Source organism: Phascolarctos cinereus, unplaced genomic scaffold, assembly GCF_003287225.1.
Source record: "Phascolarctos cinereus isolate Bilbo 61053 unplaced genomic scaffold, phaCin_HiC Scaffold_4;HRSCAF=312, whole genome shotgun sequence".
NCBI lineage: Eukaryota > Metazoa > Chordata > Mammalia > Diprotodontia > Phascolarctidae > Phascolarctos > Phascolarctos cinereus.
In genome coordinates, this window is record NW_027555847.1 from 89,295,759 (window position 1) to 89,314,570 (window position 18,812).

General features: G+C 50.4%; 1 protein-coding gene across 1 annotated transcript in view; it reads left to right on the forward strand.

Annotated features, from left to right (window-relative positions):
* Positions 1–18,812, forward strand: part of COL7A1 (collagen type VII alpha 1 chain) — a 59,760-nt gene that overhangs the window by 19,349 nt on the left and 21,599 nt on the right. The window contains 45 exon segments of the mRNA XM_078152403.1: positions 1,052–1,178; positions 1,409–1,555; positions 1,699–1,871; positions 1,989–2,024; positions 2,141–2,167; positions 2,346–2,381; positions 2,506–2,565; positions 5,705–5,767; positions 6,240–6,275; positions 6,593–6,628; positions 6,730–6,798; positions 6,946–7,014; positions 7,419–7,445; positions 7,552–7,602; positions 7,763–7,825; positions 8,898–8,957; positions 9,183–9,218; positions 9,467–9,511; positions 9,841–9,876; positions 11,166–11,210; positions 11,359–11,394; positions 11,618–11,656; positions 11,858–11,890; positions 12,191–12,244; positions 12,340–12,399; positions 12,506–12,541; positions 12,693–12,773; positions 12,994–13,029; positions 13,533–13,577; positions 13,808–13,879; positions 14,017–14,061; positions 14,342–14,368; positions 14,830–14,877; positions 15,058–15,138; positions 15,707–15,742; positions 15,840–15,875; positions 16,075–16,155; positions 16,628–16,663; positions 17,024–17,086; positions 17,285–17,329; positions 17,539–17,574; positions 17,687–17,722; positions 17,990–18,085; positions 18,312–18,347; positions 18,522–18,557. Of these exon segments, the coding sequence (XP_078008529.1) occupies positions 1,052–1,178; positions 1,409–1,555; positions 1,699–1,871; positions 1,989–2,024; positions 2,141–2,167; positions 2,346–2,381; positions 2,506–2,565; positions 5,705–5,767; positions 6,240–6,275; positions 6,593–6,628; positions 6,730–6,798; positions 6,946–7,014; positions 7,419–7,445; positions 7,552–7,602; positions 7,763–7,825; positions 8,898–8,957; positions 9,183–9,218; positions 9,467–9,511; positions 9,841–9,876; positions 11,166–11,210; positions 11,359–11,394; positions 11,618–11,656; positions 11,858–11,890; positions 12,191–12,244; positions 12,340–12,399; positions 12,506–12,541; positions 12,693–12,773; positions 12,994–13,029; positions 13,533–13,577; positions 13,808–13,879; positions 14,017–14,061; positions 14,342–14,368; positions 14,830–14,877; positions 15,058–15,138; positions 15,707–15,742; positions 15,840–15,875; positions 16,075–16,155; positions 16,628–16,663; positions 17,024–17,086; positions 17,285–17,329; positions 17,539–17,574; positions 17,687–17,722; positions 17,990–18,085; positions 18,312–18,347; positions 18,522–18,557 (2,472 nt within the window).

Genomic DNA, 18,812 nt, shown 5'->3' on the forward strand with positions numbered 1-18,812 from the left:
TCCTGGAGATGGTGAGATTTCTTTCTGATTGGGCCCCTTTTCAAATAAGCCCTCACTGTCAAAGGAGATAATATTTGTAAAGTACCTAGTACAGTGTCTGGCACTTAATAAGTGTTTATTTCCTTCCTTTCATTCATTCAGCTAGCATTTATCAGAGTCTACTTCTGAACTTCAAGGGTACAAGTGAGCTTCTTAGTCTGGTGAACTTGGGTCACTCAATTAACGTCTTTAACACTTTATCATCCTGTGTTTTTAATTTTATTTTTATTTTATTTTATTTTTTGGTGAGGCAATTGGGGTTGTGACTTGCCCACAGTCACACAGCTAGTGAGCATTATGTGTCTGAAGCTGGATTTGAACTCAGATCCTTCTGACTCCAGGGCCAGTGCTCTATCATCCTGTGTTCTTCTGATAGCATCCTGAACCCTGACTCGGCATCCCCCATAATTCTTCCCCCTCCCTGCCCCCTTATAGATTTCCTCCTGAAGTTGTCCTGAGCACACATGACCTGTCTTAACTCTGGGGTGCTACCTTCCGTCTCAATCAACACATCTTGCTGGGACCCCTCCAGCTCCCTCTCTCTCTCTAAACTGCCTCCTCCCCTGCCTCCTTTCCAACAGCTGCTCCGCTAGAAATGCCCATCTCCAGTCCTCATCCCAAGCCAATGTCTTTCCTCTAGATGTAGCTGAGAACTATCATTCGACAATTGATTAAACAAGCACTTATTGCTTGCCTGCTATGTATGGATGCCTGTTCTGGGCTCTGGAGCTCGGTGTGATGGGTGGACAAGACACAAACACCAATAACTAGAATATATACCATTCTCTGCATCAGAGAGGAATCCCAACAGAAGTGCTAAGTGAGGCTGGGGGGGTGGATAGAGGTTGATACTTAGCAGAGAGATCAGGGAAGGCTTGCTGGAAGTGGTGGTAGGCTTATGAAGTGGGCTTTAAAGGTTGGGCTGGAACATGTCTAGAACTTAATTACAAGATATTCCCAGGTCGCCAGCCTGACTAGACACATCTCAGATCTCAAACCTTCTCCCTTGCAGGTTGGGCTTATGACCTACAGTCATCGACCCTCCCCGCTGGTCCCCCTGAATGGCTCCTATGATCGAAACGCCATCCTTCAGCGGATCCAGGACATCCCCTACACAGATCCAAGTGGGAACAACCTTGGTGAGGGGCCAAGAGGGCAGGAGGACAGTCCTGAGAGTCGAACAACACAGACCAAGTCATTAGCCAGCCTCTGCCCATAGCTCCCTGGGTTTCCTGGGGGTGGTTTGTGGGCTCACTTTCTGTCCTCAAGCATCTGGATTTAACTAGCTAAGGAAGGGGTGGCCCTAGGGCTAGCAGGGTTAGGAATTATCTCTTTGGGGCCCTAGGCTAAGAATGCTCTTTCCCTGTAGGGGTTGCCATCAACACAGCTCATAGGTACCTGTTGGCCCCTGGCAGCAGTGGGCGGCGCTCCCGTGTGCCAGGCTTGCTGGTGCTGGTGGCGGACGGTCCTTCTGGGGATGACGTCATCAGTCCTGCTCGAGAGGCTCAGGCTGCAGGTGAGGGCTTAGGTTTGTGAGGATAACATGGCTTTAAGTTCTGGGGGGAAGCATCGTTCTCATTTTAGGAGAACTCTTGGTCTGAGGGAAAGGTGTGGCATCTACTCATGGGGAGCCCTTGGTCTGAGCAGTGTCTCTGGCAGGGATCTCCGTGTTTGCACTGGGTATTCCTGGCGCTCAACCGGAGCAGCTGCGGCGTCTGGTGTCCGGTACGGAGCCTGCCCCGGTCTTTATTGCTGTGGACAATGCCCGTGGCCTGGAGCAGGCAGTTGGTGGCCTGGCCACTGCTCTTTGCCAGGTGGCCTCTGGCACCCAGGTGAGAAGGTGGGCATGGCAGAGGGGACCCAGGACTCCAAGGATGGGTTTTGGAAGGATCTCTGGAGGGAGGACTCAGGTTGCTTAGGCTTCAGGGAGACTTTGTCTGTGTCCACAGCTGAGGCCTGTGCCCTGCCCAGCGCAGTGTCCGAGGGTGAGTGTCCAGGGGCTCTTGGACAGGGAGGAGGGATGAAGGGAATGAAAGGAAGGGGATTGGGAGATGGTACTTGGATCTGACCATCTTTACCTGTGCTCCATGTATGAACCCAGGGCCAGAAAGGAGAACCTGGACAAACTGTGAGTAGGAGTTGGGGGATGGAGGAATGTGAGGGTGGGGGTAGAATCAGCGAGAAGGGTAAGCAGGGGGGAGGGGGAACAATGAGAGTGATATTGAAGGATTCTGTGGGTGGATTCTTGAGGGATGACTTGGGAATAGTCAGTGGCTTGGGCCTCATTGTTTCTTGTATCCTTTCAGGGCCAGAAAGGACAAATTGGCCCCCCTGGAGAACCGGTAACTGCCCTTCTCCTATCATCCCCCTTCCCTGCTCTTCTCCCTTCATACCTTTCCTGTGTCTACTAGACCCCATCTCCCTGAGTCCCCTCAATGCCCTCTCACTCACTTTCCTTTCTCTTAGGGCAGGAGTGGCCCCCCTGGACCTCGGGGGTTACCTGGAGGTGGCGAGAAGGGGGAGAGGGTGAGTAAGGAGAATGGGTACGGAGTGACTGCCTAGCATTCATGTCTTGTGGACCCCTTCCCAGTCATGCTCCTTGATCCTGGGGACCCCCTGATGAGACATCCTCCCCTACTCTCTATGTCTCTGTCACTGCCAGCTGTTCTAGACAGGGTCAGCTGCTCTGCCCCTGATGCCCTGGAATGTTCTCAGGACTGGCCTAGCCTTCCATCAAATGCCCAGTACTGGCTACTAGGCCAGGGAGAGAGAGGTTGAGGGCTGGATGGGAACATGTCAGAGAGGCGTCGAGCTCATGTCACTTAAAGTCATCCAACCTTTTTTCAATTATTTCTGTGTGCAAAGCACTGAGGGTAGGCAGATGAAAAATGCCTCTGTCTTCTCTCAAAGAGCTCATGATTTAATAGTGGAGGATGAGAGAGGTACACAGTGAAGTGTATTATACAAGGTAAGAGGTGTAGAGACAAAAGAGAGATCCAGAGAATGTGCCTGGGAGGGAGAGATCACTTCCAGCTGGGAGGAATCAAGGCAGGCTTCATGGTAGAGATGGCTCCTGAGCTGGGGGGAGGTGGGCAGAACTAAGACGGTCAGAGAACCTTCAAAACAACATACGCAATGATTACAGCAGTGTACATAGGGATAGGGACCGATAGTTCCTTGATCTGTGGAAGTGGTGGATGAGGAAACTCTATCAACGTAGGTCTGTGCCTCCTCTGTACATCACGGCCTCGGAGAGAGGTGTGGAACCCTGAGGGGAGAGGTGACTTATCCTGGATCATCCAGCCAGATGTAGACTGAGAGAGAACAAAATCAGACCCAATGGAATATGGTCTAAATATGCCTTATTCACAGAGCTCAAGAACTGAGAGAGGAACTTTGCAGCAATGTCTGACTTGGTTGACAAGCTAGTTTTGTTAATTTTCTTCTCTTTCCTTCCCTCTCTCCCTTGTCTCTCCTCCCTCCCTTCCTTCCTTCCTCCCTCCCTTCCTCCTTCCTCCCTCCCTCCCTTCCTTCCTCCCTCCCTTCCTTCCTTCCTTCCTTCCTTCCTTCCCTTCCTTCCTTCCTTCCTTCCTTCCTTCCTTCCTTCCTTCCTTCCTTCCTTCCTCCCTCCCTCCCTCCCCTCCCTCCTCCTTCCTTCCTTCCTTCCTTCCTTCCTTCCTTCCTTCCTTCCTTCCTTCCTTCTTCTTCCTCCCTCCCTCCCTCCCTCCCTCCCTCCTTCCTTCCTTCTTTCCTTCCTTCCCCCCTCTCTTTCCCTTCCTCTCTCCTCTTAGCAAAATGAATGAAAGAGTAAAACTTTCATTAAGTACTTAATATGTACAAAGTGCTGGGATACAAATGGAAAAGTAAGAGATATCCCTGTTCTTAAGGGGTTCACTTTTTTTCTTTTAAAATTTAAAAAAAATGTATTTTGTTAGATGTTTTCCAATTACATTTAGAATATTTCTTAAACATTTATTAAAATTTTTTTTGAGTTCCAAATTCTCTCCCTCCTTTCTTCCTTTCCCCCCTATGTTTCTTTCCTCTTTCTCTCTCTGTTTTTCTCTCTCTCTCTCTCATTTTTTTCTCTTTCCTATAGGGTATAGTTGTTTAGGTAGAAGAGAGGAGAATCACACACACACACACACACACACACATATTGTAGATATGGAAAGAAGATCATATAAAATAACACTACAAAAATTTTAAAAGAAAATCTAAAACATGACAGGAGGAAGCCAAATATTTGAGAAATTATTTAATAAAATGGAGAAGTAACTCTAAGGGAACTTAAAAAAAGATAAAAATACATAAGACATTGATTGCAAAATGAATTAATGAATGAGTAAAGCTTTTATTGAGTGCTTACTATGTGCAAAGTGCTGGGGAAAGTAAATGGGAAAGTAAGAGACAGTTCCTGCTCATAAGCTCACTTTTTTTGTCTTTTAAATTTTTTAAAAAAATTCATTTTGTTAGATATTTCCCAATTACATTTAAAATATTTAAAAATATTTATTAAAAATTGCTTTTGAGCTCCAAATTCTCTCTCTCCTTCTTCTCCCTCCTCAACCCATTGAAAAGGCTATTTTTGAGATATTGATTATACACATGAAGTCATATAAAACGTATTTCCATATTAGCCACATTGCAAACACACACACACACGAAAAATAAAGGGTAAAAGCATGCTTTAGTCTGCTTTCAGAGTTCATCAGTTTTCTCTCTGGAGGTGGATATATTTTTTCATCATAAGTCCTTTGGAATTGTCTTAGATCCTTGTCTGGATCAGAGTAGCTAAGTCTTTCACACGATCCTCCTTACAATGTTGCTATTACTGTATACAATGTTCACTTCACTTTCAGAATTGTTTTAATTTGCATGTTTCTAATTGATAATGATTTAGAGTATTTCTTCATGTGACTATTGATAGCTTTGATTTCCTCTTCTGAAAGAGGAAACTGCCTGTTCATATCCTTTGACCATTTATCAATCGGGGAATGGCTCTTATTTTTATAAATTTGATTCAGTTCCCTATGTATTTGAGAAATGAGAAGGGGCTCACATTCTCATAGGTGAGATAACACATATAAGAGGTAGGAGAAAAGGAAGGGAGGGAGGAGAGAGAGAGACAGAGACAGAGAGACAGAGACAGAGACAGAGAGACAGAGAGAAAGGCAGTTAGAAAAAATGAATGGCCAAGTTACAAGGTGGTTCAGTGGAGAGAACACTGAGCCTGGAGTCAGGAAGACCTGAGTTTAAATTTAGCCTCAGACACTTCCTAGCCATGTGACCCTTGGCAAGTCACTTAACGTTTGTTTGCCTCAGTTTCCTTATCTATAAAATGTGGATAATAATAGCATCTACCTCCCAGAGTGGTTGTAAGGATCAAAGGAAATATTTGGAGGGTGCTTGGCACAGTGCCCAGCAGGTACTATATGAGTGTTAGCTATTATTATTATTATTATTGTTTTTATTAGAGAGAAGAAAATGAGTCATGAATGTATCAGAGAGTGAATGAGTTATGATATGTCAAAAGTGGGGGACATTCCTGGGTCCTCAGGAGAGGGGGGTGGTCAATTCTCAGCCCTGTTGATAGTGTTCTCTGTTCTAGCATTACTTACGGACCATTTCCTTGTACCTTGACCCCTGACCTTTCTGTTCCCTAAAGGGGTTCCCTGGAGTGGATGGGCAACCAGGTAGCCCTGGTAACCCTGGAAGTCCTGGTCTGACAGTGAGTAAATCTTGTGCCCACCAAAGTTACCTCTTACACAGTGCCATAGCTAGAAATTCAGGCGCCTGGAGCAAAGTTGAGGGATGGTGGTGGTTCAAGGTTCAAAGATAGTTCATTGGTCCTGTGGTCTCACTGGACAGACATCCCCCAGGAGCAGGTGGGGTTTGTCCCAGTTTCTTGCGTTCCAGCTGGGTGGAGTAGCCCACACTAAAGGATGTGGTGTAAATGTGTAAGGAGAAGAGATGTTGGGGGTGGGGAGGGGCACGCTCAAGGGAACCCTCCTGTGTAGGGCCCACAAGGGGCCAGAAAGGTCTGGGGTGATGGTGGGGAAGAAGTACTTTCAGTGCCCTTGAGGTGAGTCCCTGAGACTGGTTGGCCCTGGTTTGTCCATCCTTATGGCTCTCCTCTGCTTATTCCATTACCCATGCTCATACACATGACATGAAGACTGATCTCGGGTCTCTGTTTACAGGGCTCTCCTGGCCGACCTGGCCCTCGAGGGGAAGCGGTAAGGAGCATGCCTCCCCCCACCATTAGCTTCCTCAACCTCTTCATGCCTCAGTGGCCTCCTCAGCCTATGGCCCTTGGCTGAGCTCTTATTTATTCCCCCCAAACCCATATCCCACCTTTAAATGGGACCAGGGATTTAATGTCCAATGATGGACATAAAGGATGCAACTGATCCCGGGGAGGGCCTAGACATTGTCAATTCAGGAAGTCTTCATGAAGAAGGAGGAGGGAGTTTTACTTTGAATCTGGCTCCCTTGATTTGGGGGAGCCATCTACTTCCCATGACCCTTCCCCCCATTTCATTTTGCTCTGCAGGGGGAACCAGGCCTGCCTGGACAGAAGGGGGAGCCGGTAAGTAATTCTGGGAAGGATAGAGGGCAGTGCCATTATGGGGGGATAAGGGGAAGTAGTGAACACCATCCATGATCTCTCCTTATTGCTTGGTTCCATAGGGGAGGCCTGGGTCTGTTATAGGAGGAGGAGCAGGGCAGCCAGGCAGGAAAGGGGAGCCAGGTGTCCAGGTAGGTTGGGGCTGTGGGACAGCAGGGGTGATGGATGAAGGAAGAGTGGGCTGGGGGTGAGGAGGGGCAAGAGGGAGCGATTCTGTGGTCCTGCCTCCTGATAACCCTGTGCCTCTTCTCCTCCCTTGTCCTGCCCCAAACCCATAGGGACCTCCAGGCCTCCGGGGCTCAGATGGGAACCCAGGCCTGCCAGGGCCCCGAGGAGCATCGATAAAGGTATCTGTCATCTCTGAACATTCCCGTCTCCCAAATGCTTTCTGCCTGCAGGTTCCCTCCAGTTGTCTCCCTCATTTTTTTTTTTTGAGGGGCGAGGCAACTGGAATTAAATGACTCACTTAGGGTCACACAACTAGAGGGTATCATGTATCTGAGGCTGGATTTGAACTCAGGTCCTCCTGACTCCAGGGCCAGTGCTCTATTCACTGCACTGCCTACCTGCCCCTCCAGTTGTCTCCCTGCGCCCATGTACCCTAGTCCCTCCTGGTCCCCAGGGGCAGAGGTGGAGAGCAGGGGGTCCTGAAACTTGTGAGGAGGGAAATGGGAGGCTAGAGGGGTTGGGGGAGAGAGGGCTCTCTGGGGCAGGGGAGGTTCCAGGTGGTCACTCATGATGTGCTTTGCAGGGTGACAAGGGTGAGAGAGGAGAGCCGGTGAGTGAATGGGGCAAGGGGGGGCATGAAAGGGCATTTGGGAGGGTATGAGATTTGGGGGAGCCTTCCACCTTCACTGTATCCTAACGGGATTCTCCTTTCCCAGGGTCTTCCTGGAGCAGGTCAAGGTGCTGGAGGGGGCGATCCAGGGCTGCCAGTGAGTGGGGGGGCTATGGAGAGGAGTTATAAAAACTTTCCTTGAGGGCCATATTTCCTGAGCTGAGTTATTGGGGCTGTTTCCTCATGGGTTTGGGGGCTTCAGGGTCTGATCCCCTTTTCCCTCTGTGATACCTGTGTTATAACCCTTCTCTTCCTAGGGCCTTCCAGGAAATCCAGGTCCTGTGGGTCCCCGTGGCCCCCCTGGGGAGAAAGGAGACAAGGTAGGAGAGCAGGAAGAAGATGGGTAAATGTCCCTTAGGATAATTCTGGATACAGGATCCCTACTGATACTAAACCCTTCTCTACTTTGTCTCCTGTGATTTCCCTCATTGAACCCCTCTTCAGTCCTCTCTGACCCTTAAATAAACATTCAGCCACCATTTATTAAGTACTTATGGTTTGAAGGTCCTTGTGCTAGGTACTAGGGGAGGTAACAATTTTTAGCTAAGACAAGGTAGGGACCCACAAGGAGCTCAGTCTAAAGGTGGATAAGGCACAAACAAATCATTTTAATGCCTAAAACATGGCAGATTTCACGGGACAAGTACAGTGCTGGGGAAGTGGGGGATGGAGGGAGGCACAGGTCATCACCACCAGGGCCAAGTCAAGGAAGGCTTCCTGGAGGAGACAGCACTTGAAGTGGGCTGTAAAGGATGGGCCGGAATTCAGCATGGGGTGGGGCATCTTATAGGCATAGGAAATGGTGTGAGTAAAGACATAGTCTGGTGGGGCATGGCTGGAAAAGTAAACAGCACCAAATTTATAGAGTCTTGAATGCCAAACAGAGAAGTATGAACTTTGCCTGGTAGGTACCTTCATAGTTCAAGTCAATAAACATTATATGTTTATTGAATGCAGAGCACTGCGCTTAAGACTTGGGGAAGGTACAAGACATTATGGTGGGAGAGGCAGCTTGAGAAAGTGAAAAGAACACATGACTTGGACTAATAGGGTCTGGGTTTAAATTCTGATTCTGCTACTTACTAGATGCATGACTTTTAGCTTTTGACTTCCCATCTCTGCATCTCAGCTTTCCTCTGATAAAATGAAGGGATTGGATGGGAGGTTTCTAAGGTGATGCTGTGACAAGACCCCTGTCCTTATAGAACTCACAGTCTATTGGGGGGAGGGAGAGGGTCTGATCTTCCCTTACTTTCCCCTTTGACCTTTTCACGAGCTCTTGGGTGTGTGTATCCATTGACTAAACCTGAAATAAGGACTCTTCCCACCCCTCTGTGTGTCCTCCTGGGAATCTCTCATACTCACCCCAACATATATGCTTCTGGTACTCAGGGTGCAGGCGAAGATGGATTTCCAGGGCTCCCAGGTCGACCAGGGAACCCGGGAGACAGAGTGAGTGGGGTCCTGAGCAGAAGGGTGGGGAGAGAAAGATAGATCCCAAATTTGGGGTTCTGGTGCCTGGTCAGGGCTTGGAGAGAGGAGGAGGGGTTGAAGATGGTGCTCCCCTGATTGGCATCTTGCCAGCTCAGGAACACACAGTGTTGGGAAGGAATGTATGTCCTTCCTCCCTGTCTGAGCTACCCTTGATCCACTAAATCTAATCCTCATTCCTTCTAGGGTCCTCGAGGACCACCAGGAGAACCTGGAAGCAAAGTGAGTGTTGAGGGGAGTGAGCCAACCAGGGGGTCAAGACACTTGGATTTACTTTAGGGTTTGACCTCCCCTGATCTGTCAGTCCCCCTGTGGGGAGACCAGTCATGGAACTGGGGGTGAGGGTGGGACTCGGGAGAATGGGTGAGAGGTAGTCCAGGATGAGGGCTGGCCCAAGGATCTGAGGCTGAGTCTAGGGATTGGTGCTTCCCTACGTGTTCACCCATAACCTCAGCCATTCTCTCTTCCAGGGAGACCCAGGCCAGCCAGGATCTTCAGGGGAAGTTGGAGAGAAGGTGAGTCCATACACCAGGTTGGGGGAATGGTTCTGGGAAATAGGAGCTGGACATGGTGAGAGGCTTCAATGAGGAGACCCTATGGATGGTGGGTCTGGAGCTTTTCTGGGTATGTAGTCCCCATGCTCTAGCTAGGACATAGCCTGGCGAAATCTGAACCCCTCTCCTTCCCTTTACTGGCTGTGTGGCCTTGGGTAAGTCACCCTCATTCATTTTCCTCCCTTCTAAATTGGGGGAATCAATTCTGACACCCACTGCCTCACAGGGCTCCTACCTAGAAAGTGTTATAAACATAAGAGTGATGTTGACTATCTTTTTTCTGCCGTCAGGGTGATCGAGGCCCCCCAGGTCCACCAGGACTGCAGGTAAGTCCCTTCAGTGCTGCCCCATCCCATTCCCCTGCTGCTCTGGTCCCTCTTTGCACTCCCCCATCCCCTCCTGGAGCTTGAGAACTATTCCCCAGCCTACTGGTGAGCTTCAGGAATCCTTGAAGGAATATCTCTTGTCTGAGGAGGTCTCTGCATGGTACACTGAAAAGATTCCTGAGTGGGGAATCTTAAGACCTGGGTTCAAATTCTAGCTCTGTTGCTGATTGCTGTGTGAGCTAGAGAGAAGGTGTGATGTCATGGAAGGAGCCCTGGGTTTGGGTCAGAGGAATGTATGTGTATGTGTGTGTGTCCTGGCCCTAAGGTATCTTGGGCAAATCACTTCCCTTCCTTCCTGAAGGACAGACTTGGACTGAAATCTGTAAGGTCTCTGCTACTGACAAATCCTATAACTTCCAAACCCCTTCCTCTTTCTGGGCCTGTGCTTCTTTCTTGGCACAAATGAGAGGGTTGATGGGGAGCTCTCAGATTCCTCTTGCTCAGGCACGTTGTGGTTGTTAGATTGGCTGGTTGTATGAGGTAGTCTCTGTGTTGGGGGCATGTTTTCTGTTACCCTTTCTAAATCACTTTCCCTTCTACTTTCCCAATCCTCTTGGGTCCTCTGGACCCCTTGGCCCCAGATTCCCCTGCAGATGATGAAGTTGTTAGAGCCAACTTGTATCTCCAGAACTTTCTCAGTACTTCCAAACCCCCTTCCTAATCCCCCCATGATTTCCTTGATCCCCAACACACTTCCAGGTTGCCCTGACCCCTACCCCATGTTCCTTTTATGACCCTCATTGTTCCAAATATCCCATCTTTGAGAATATTTGCCACCCCCACCCTCCCCACATCCACTGTGTCTCACAGTCCTTCCTGCCAGGACTAGATCATTGTCCCAGAGAGGGCTTTCAAAGGGGCTACTTCCTGGGCCCCTTTCTTCTTCCTTCAGCTGTATCCTTTTAGGGGAAGGGGGGCTTTCCCCTTCTGAGCACATCACAGGAGACACAGACCGTCTGGAATGTGCCCATAGGACACACTGAGTAGACTCTAAAGAGGAGGCCATGCATGATGGTAGGACTTGTAGGCTAGAATGTACTGGGAGGAACTCTGAACAGATCATCTAGACTAGATAGACAGTCTCTGGAAGGTTGAACTGAAGAGCAGAGAGATTATGGGAGGTACAGAATGCCTGGAATGCTGTGCACATTCACTGACTGTAGCCCTGGGGGAAGGTGGAGTGTCCTAGGGGGAAGTCACCCCTTCTTAGAGTCTGTATCTTTCAACAGGGGGAGCCTGGCTTGTCAGGGAGACCTGGGGCTGAAGGCCAAGAAGTGAGTGTGGGAAATGAAAGAGAAGGGACCAGAAGGGATGGGGGAAGGGGGATGGTTGAGATTGGAGGGAAGAGGAAAATGGGAGATGGGGGCTGTATCCCCCTTTCCTCCTCCTCTCCCTGAAAAGAGCTGCTCTGTCCCTTCACAGGGACCACCAGGATCAGCTGGTCGAAGAGGAGAGAAGGTAGCTCAGAACTCAAGCCAGACTAAGCCTCACAATGTTGCCCCCTGCTCCCCATCCTCTCCCCCTCAGCCCCCACCAGAATCTTTAGGATGTTGGGGAATACAGCCCAGTTGGAAACCTTGGGCTCCTTCCCTACTGATGCCTTAGTTTCCCTGTGTGTTTATGGGAAGGGACCATGTCCCAGTGGACTCCCATCTTCATCCCATCCCTCCCCCGATTTCAGGGAGAACCTGGAGAGCCTGGCAAACCTGGGGAGATCGTGGTGAGTAAGGGTGCTGGGGTGGGGGTGGGAACTCGGATGGTAGGGTAATGACCCAAATTCCTTCCTCTGGCATACCCAGCTACCCCTTAAAGAGCAGAATGTGCCCTTCCCGCACTCCCCCTGTGCCCTGGAAATCCAGTATTTCTTGGGAATCACTGCGTCCTGGAAGGTCCTAACATCCTTATTTCTGTTTGGTTTCAGGGATTCGATACTGCTGGAGTAAAAGGAGAGAAGGTGTATGAGGGTCTGGGGCCATTGGGAGCTTTGGGGGGTCTGACTTTATCATCCTGGGGGGGTGTCAGAGGGTCCTGGGTCTGGAGGACTGTGGGTCTTGGTGGGGCTGCAGATCAAAGAGAAGATGTTTGGAACAATGATGATAGGGGAGCCTAAGGGTGGGGTTCAGGGCCACAGAAAGGTATCCTGGGGGCTCTGTGGAGTGTCTGCAGACCATGAGGGAATTGTGGGATGGTGGTGCTTGCAACATGGAGACAGCTTGGAGGGTAGAAGTTGGTCTAACATCTCTATCATCTGCAGGGGAATCTGGGGCCAGAGGGACCCAGGGGAGCCCCAGGACCCAAAGGGGATCGGGTGAGTAGGTAGAGGGAAGAAAGGATTTGGAAGATCAGGTCAAGGGTCACATGGATCTCTCTAATCATCTCTTCCCTGTATCTTTTTTCCCTTAGGGTTCACCTGGAGTTGGTATTCCTGGGGATCCTGGCCCCAAAGGGGAGCTTGGAGAGCGAGTAAGTGAATGGGAGGAGGAGGAGGTACGGGCAGAAAGGGAGAAGGAGGATTTCCAAGGAGACCCCAATGCTCACATCCCAACTTTGTCTCTCCCCACCCCCACAGGGTGCCATTGGCCTCACAGGCAGAGCTGGGCCCAAGGTGAGTATATACATGTCTATGTCTATGACTGTGGCTATTCAAAAGACATTTATTAAGTACCTATTATGTGCAAAGCATGATGTGTTTATGTGTGTATGTGTCTGTGTGAGCTTCTCAGGCTTTAGACTTCTAACTCTGGCCTTGTCCACAGGGTGATGTTGGGGCTTCTGGAGAGAAAGGGGAGCCTGGAAGAGCAGGGTCCCCAGGACCCATTGGCCCTCGAGGGAGAGATGTAAGAAGGGGGAAAATTATAGGAGAGAGGTGATGGTTGTGTGGGCTGAGGGAGAGGGGAGCTTGGGGGAAGAATAGGAATTGGAAGAATGGCAGTGTTGGGGAGTGGGATGGCCTGGTTAGAGAAGTATATGTAGCAATGGGGTCAGCAATGAGGGCTAGGGGAGGGACCAGAGAAAGGGGAGCATAATCAAGGAAGCATTCCCTGTCTTCTCCCACAGGGTGAACCTGGAGAGAAGGGAGATGAGGGTCCTATGGTAAGATGTCTCCCACTGACCCACCTCTCTCTGCCCACCTCTCACCCCTGTCCAGCCATAGGACCCTTCTGACCTCTCAACCCCTAACTATAGCTACAAAATAGGCCAGTTGTAGGACTGGAGAAAACCTTCCCAAGGTCACTTTGTTCTTTCCCCTGCCTCTAGCCAAGCAAGTACAGGGTGGGAGTGGGGCTCCTTGCCCCATCTTCACAAAGCCTATGACCCCTTTTCAAAGACCCCAAACTCTGCTGTCTCCTGGGTCTCTGTTTCTCCAGATCTCTGTGACTTTCTGATAATTTTTATGTTTGTCTCTTTCTATATCTGTGTATCTGTCTGTCTATCTATCTATCTATCTATCTATCTATCTATCTATCTATCTATCTATCTATCTATCTATCTTCTATCTCTCTTATCCATCAATCTGCTTCTCTCTAGCTGGGTCAGCCTTTTTTTACAACTGTTTCTATCTGCCTCTGTTTCTATAGTCCTGTTTTTGTTTCCAGGGGGAGACAGGTCTGCCTGGAAAGCCTGGGGACCGGGGTCTTCGGGTAAGTGGGGCTTTCTTCCAACCTTGATGTTTCCCCCATGATGTTAGCCCAAGAATACGTATAAATGCGGGGGAAATCAGAAAGTCTCTTCAAGAGTTTGAGATCTTAGAAAGGAGGGCAGGATTCTCTTGGGGTTGAGGATGGGAGAGGGAGCTTCGCTCTTGGGGTGTGTCTCTGAGTCTTGGTCTTGGTGAGGGGTCTCTGAGCCCTGTTTCTTTATATCTATCCAGGGGCTCCCAGGCACTCGGGGCACACCAGGTGAGAAGGGAGACCAAGGTGATCCTGGAGAAGATGGACGAAATGTAAGTCCTCCACCACCTTCATCATCTCCTTTTCTGTTCCATCACATTCCCCACCTTCTAAAGTCCCGCCCTTTGCTCCCCATGACCCCCTCTGCACTCCTCTGTTCACTCTCTTGACCCCTGACCCTTCCAACCAGGGCAGTCCAGGACCAATGGGTTTCAAAGGTGAACGTGGAGAACCGGTGAGTGATCCTGTCCTGGGGTACATGGGAGTCTGAATTTGGGATTTGGAGTGCTGGAGATTGTGGTGGGAATTAGTATCTCTTATGAGTGCTGAGCTCTCATCCTCTGAGCTTATGAAGGGTGATGAGGAATATTCAGAAGGGAAATGAGGGGAGAGTTGGGGCCATATCTGGAGGCTGAAGTAAAGGAACCCAGGCAGTGCCCCCAAGAACTCCTGGGGCCCTGTTGGGGGTAATCTCTCACCCTGATCTCTCTGACTCCATCTGATTAATTCTACAGGGGCCACCAGGACCCCCTGGGAGATTGGTAAGTTGGGAGTTTGTACGTCCTCCACAGCCCTGTTTTATGTCCCTCTGGTATATCTTCCCTATGGTTTTTTTAAAAATTAAAATTAGCAAATTTTAATTAGCAAAATTATGATTTCAAATTAAAATTAGCAAAAATGTTAATTTTAATGAGCAAACATTTATTTTCTTTCTCTTCCATCTGTCAGTAGATCTGTGAATTAATCTAGTTCTTCTGCAAAGCAATTTACGACCCTGCCCCCAAAGTGAATAAACTACATGCCCTTTGATCCATCAATACCTTCCTAGGTTTCCCCTAGGCATCTACTAAGTGACCCCATATTTCCCTGTATTCCTCCAAGATTCTTTCCATGTCAATGACACCTCTTCTTTCCCCTCCCACGTCCCCTCATGCCCCTGTATTCTGTGTCCCTCTCATGCCTTTCCCACCTTCTGCCTCTCTGCTCCCTTGTCTACTTGTAGGCAGATCCAGGGACTGGAATTCCTGGGGTTGGAGAGAAAGGAATAAAGGTATCAGGGCCTGGTGTATGTGTGTGTGGTATGGGGGGGCCTGGGAGGACCCTGCAGGGCTGTGCTGGTAGGCACCAAGGAGGGGTTTTCCTTTCCTTCATTCGCTGCTACTCCCTGGCTGATTATGGGGCTGACAGGCTTAGGTGGACCACCTCCACACCAATGCTTCTCTTGCTCTAGGGGGAGCCTGGTGATCCCGGAGAAGATGGGCCTCGGGGCCCCAAGGGTGATGCTGGACTCCCAGGAGCTCCTGGGGAGAGGGTCTGTATCAGGAGGATCCCTGGGGAGAAGGGAGTTTGGGTATTAGGGCTCCTTGGAAAGCTCCCTGGATGATCTCCTGATCTCAGAGAGAGGTCTACCAGTCAGTCAAGAAGCATTTATTAAGTGCTTGCTGTATAAATGCTGGGAATGCAGACAGGCAAAAACATGGTTCCTGCCTTCAAGGAACTTAAACTCTAATGGAGGAGACGACATGTAAATGACTGTGTACCTAGGAGCATAGGAGCTATATTCAGGGTAAACAGGAGGCAGTCTCAGAGGGAAAGCATTAGCAGTGGGGGAACAAGATTTGAGCTGGGAAACCAATAAAGTCAGGAGTTGGAAGTGAGGTCGGAGAACAGGGGAGAACAATAAAGTGAGGAATTGGAAGTGAGGCTGGAGAACATTGCAAGATAAAGGGGAATGGAACGCACAGTCCAGGGGACGCAGAGTTAAGGAGGGCTGGGAGGAGGCGATCAGGGAAGATTTCCCAGAGGAAGTAAGATTTGGGGAGCTAGCCAAGAGGATCATGGCCTCCTCTTGAATAAGCCTCTGCCCTTCCTCCTCACAGGGGGCTGAAGGTTTGCGAGGTCCCCCTGGAGCCCGGGTGAGTGCATCCTCCTCATCCCCATCATTCTTCCTTTCCTTCCCCCCTCCTCCACTTTCATACCTTCTGATCAGTCCCTTGTGCTTGTTCTGTTCAGGGAGATTCAGGAGACCGGGGCCCTGCTGGGGAGAAGGTGAGGAGGACTGGGAAGGAGCCTGTGCCCTGCCCCTTACTGTGCTGGAGGCGAGGGGATGGTGAAGATGACCAGCCTGGTGGGGATTGGGGTGGAGGGAGAGAGTACCCACTCCTGCTCATCTGCCTTCTCTTGAGGGGAAGGGTGGGGGACAACTGTTTGGGGTGGGTTGTCCCACAGTGCTCTTTTCCCTCCCCAGGGTGAGCGGGGAACCCCTGGGTCTGATGGTCGGAATGGACTGGATGGGAAGCCAGGAGCAATAGGACCCCCTGGCCTGAGGGTGAGTCATAGGGGGACATGAGCTTGGGCTCCCTGTCTGACTTGGGCCTCTGTCCCATCCTCCCAAGGTGAGCTGGCCTTTTAGCCTCTCTCTACCAGGTGTCCTGAGTTTGGCTTCTGGACCCTCTCTCCTTCAGTTAGTGAGCTCCACTGTAGCTCTCCCATATCTTATGGAGGAGATGGGAGGGGTGCAGTCTAAGAGGGCCCAGAGGCCCAAAGTCAGTTTTCCCCATTTCAGAGAGATCCCAGACTCAGTCTCTGATCTCCAAGGGTTCTTCTCCTCATTCACTTAGGGGATTCCTCATCTTTCTCTGATAAAAAGATGCCCCCTCCACCACACCCACATAGTGACCATGAGCCTGAACATTTTGGCCGAATGATACTAGGACCCCGTGGTTACCAGGCACACTGAGCCTATTGTTTCTGGGCACAGTGGCTCTGGAAACCACTGACCTCTACCTCTCTCTCCCTAGGGTGACAGTGGAAAAACTGGGGAGCCTGGAAGAGATGTGAGTTTAGCCCAAGGGAGCAGGATACTACCCATGGCTTTGCCCCCAGTGTGCCCATGGGTCACTTTAGGAGCCCCCAGGAGAGGAGGGAAGAAGAAGCAGAGAGGAGCAAGATGGAGAAAGGACAGCAGGGGTTGGGGGAGAGGAGAAAGTCTGTTGGGTGATGGGAAGTTGTAGGACTCTCTCTCTTCAGTGTGGGGTGTGTGTGTATGTGTGTGTCTATGTGTGTGTGTGGTGTTTCATCTCTCCTTGGAGGGAAGCCTCTGTCCTGTCCTTGGGTGAGGGTATCCTTTGGGGATTTGGGGAAGGGGATGTTCCCTACCTAGCTCTCTGCCACATCAACATACAGGGTTATTTCAGGGACTTCCTGGCCTGCGAGGAGAACAGGGACCCCCTGGACCGCCTGGTCTTCCTGGAGTGACTGTAAGTCTCCATGGCTTGAGGTCTCATGACCTCTTCCTGTTCCTCCAATGCTGGAGTCCTTCCCTTCCCCCGTCTACCTTGGGCTGATCTTGGAATTTTTAAGCCAAGTAGGGTGGGCATTAAGGATTGTAACCCTGACCCTGATCCCTGAAGGACTCCTAACCTTATTCCCAATGTTTTCTGACTCTGCTCTGACAGGGGAAGCCTGGAGATGATGGCAAACCAGGGCTGAATGGAAAAAATGTGAGTCTGGGGTGAGACTGGGAGGAGATGCCCTGCACCAGAATGGTTCATAGTCACATATAACTACATGTCGACAGTCATGCTGGATGTCCAGTCAGATGGGCTCATGCACTCATTACCCATGAGTCACAGGAGAACATGTCTACGGGTACCTGGGGGTGGGGATCTACATATTCTGGACTGAGGTTGTATCTTCTTTCTCTACTCAGGGAGAACCTGGGGACCCTGGAGAAGACGGGAGGAAGGTAAAGGGCCCCCCACCCCCAGCCCTGATGGTCTCCTTTCCCTCCACCCCCATCTCCACTCAGTGGGACCTGGGCCTGGGGACAACTGGTCTGAAGTGTCTGTCTCTGTTAGGGTGACAAGGGTGAAGCCGGAGCCCCTGGAAGAGACGTGAGTTGCCCTTCCTTTGAGATTCTTCCTGGTACATGATCTCTTCCCCTCAGCAATCTCTCAATCCATCACCCCTTTACTGCCCCTTCCCCCCAGGCCACTTTTGCCTTGTTGCTGGCCTCTCGGAATCCCTTGAGTAGGACTTTACAGGCTCCATCATTTCTTGTGTCAGGGGAGAGCATGGGAGTGTGAGGTGGGAGTCCCGGAGAACAGAAGGGGCTGTTGAATAGAGGGGGCTGTCGGTGACATGTGCTTTGTTCTCTTCAGGGTCGGGATGGTTCCAAAGGTGATCGTGGGGATGTAGGAAGCCCAGGACTACAAGGTCCCCCTGGACTCCCTGGCCCAGTTGGCCCCCCAGGACAGGTACTTTCTCTATATCCACTGCCTGCATATGGGCACGTTCCAGGCATTGAGGAAAAGATGGACCACACAGGGAAACTGAGTTTGGAGAGGAGATCCAGGATCCTGGCTTCCTTCCTGACACCTGGAGGCTCTTCGTCTGGTGGGGGTGGGGGCAGGAAGGGAACGGTGTAAAACAAACCTAGAAGCTACCATATCCTCTATGATTCAGTTTCTCTGTGTATCTTAGGGTTTTCCAGGTGTTGCTGGGAGTCCAGGGCCCAAGGTAAGTTTTCCTGGGAAGGTGAGAAAGAGAATGTATCACCTGAGTGGGAGAGGCATTTTGGAGGCTGACCCCTTCCCTCCCCTTCTCTCCCTTCCCCCTTTCCTCCCTTCCTTTTCCCCATAGCTCTCTGTTGGTTAATTGACTCCCTTTCCCCCCTCCTATCTTTATTTTCAGGGTGACCGAGGAGAAGCAGGAGCCAGAGGTGAACAGGTGAAATTCCTTCTTCCTTTCCCCTAGCCTGTCCCTGCCCTGCCCTCTTGGGGGTTTCCTTCCCATCAGATGGGCTGGCCCCTGCCTCTCTCATGAACCTCCATGAGTTCTCCTGACTGGGGCCCAGTGAATGAGAAACCCTGCACCCACACAGATAAAACATGGCAAGTGTATCCACACATTCCCCCATCATACACAGATGTGCATGTGCGTGCAGGTGCACATGTGTATACATACACACACACAGAATCCCTT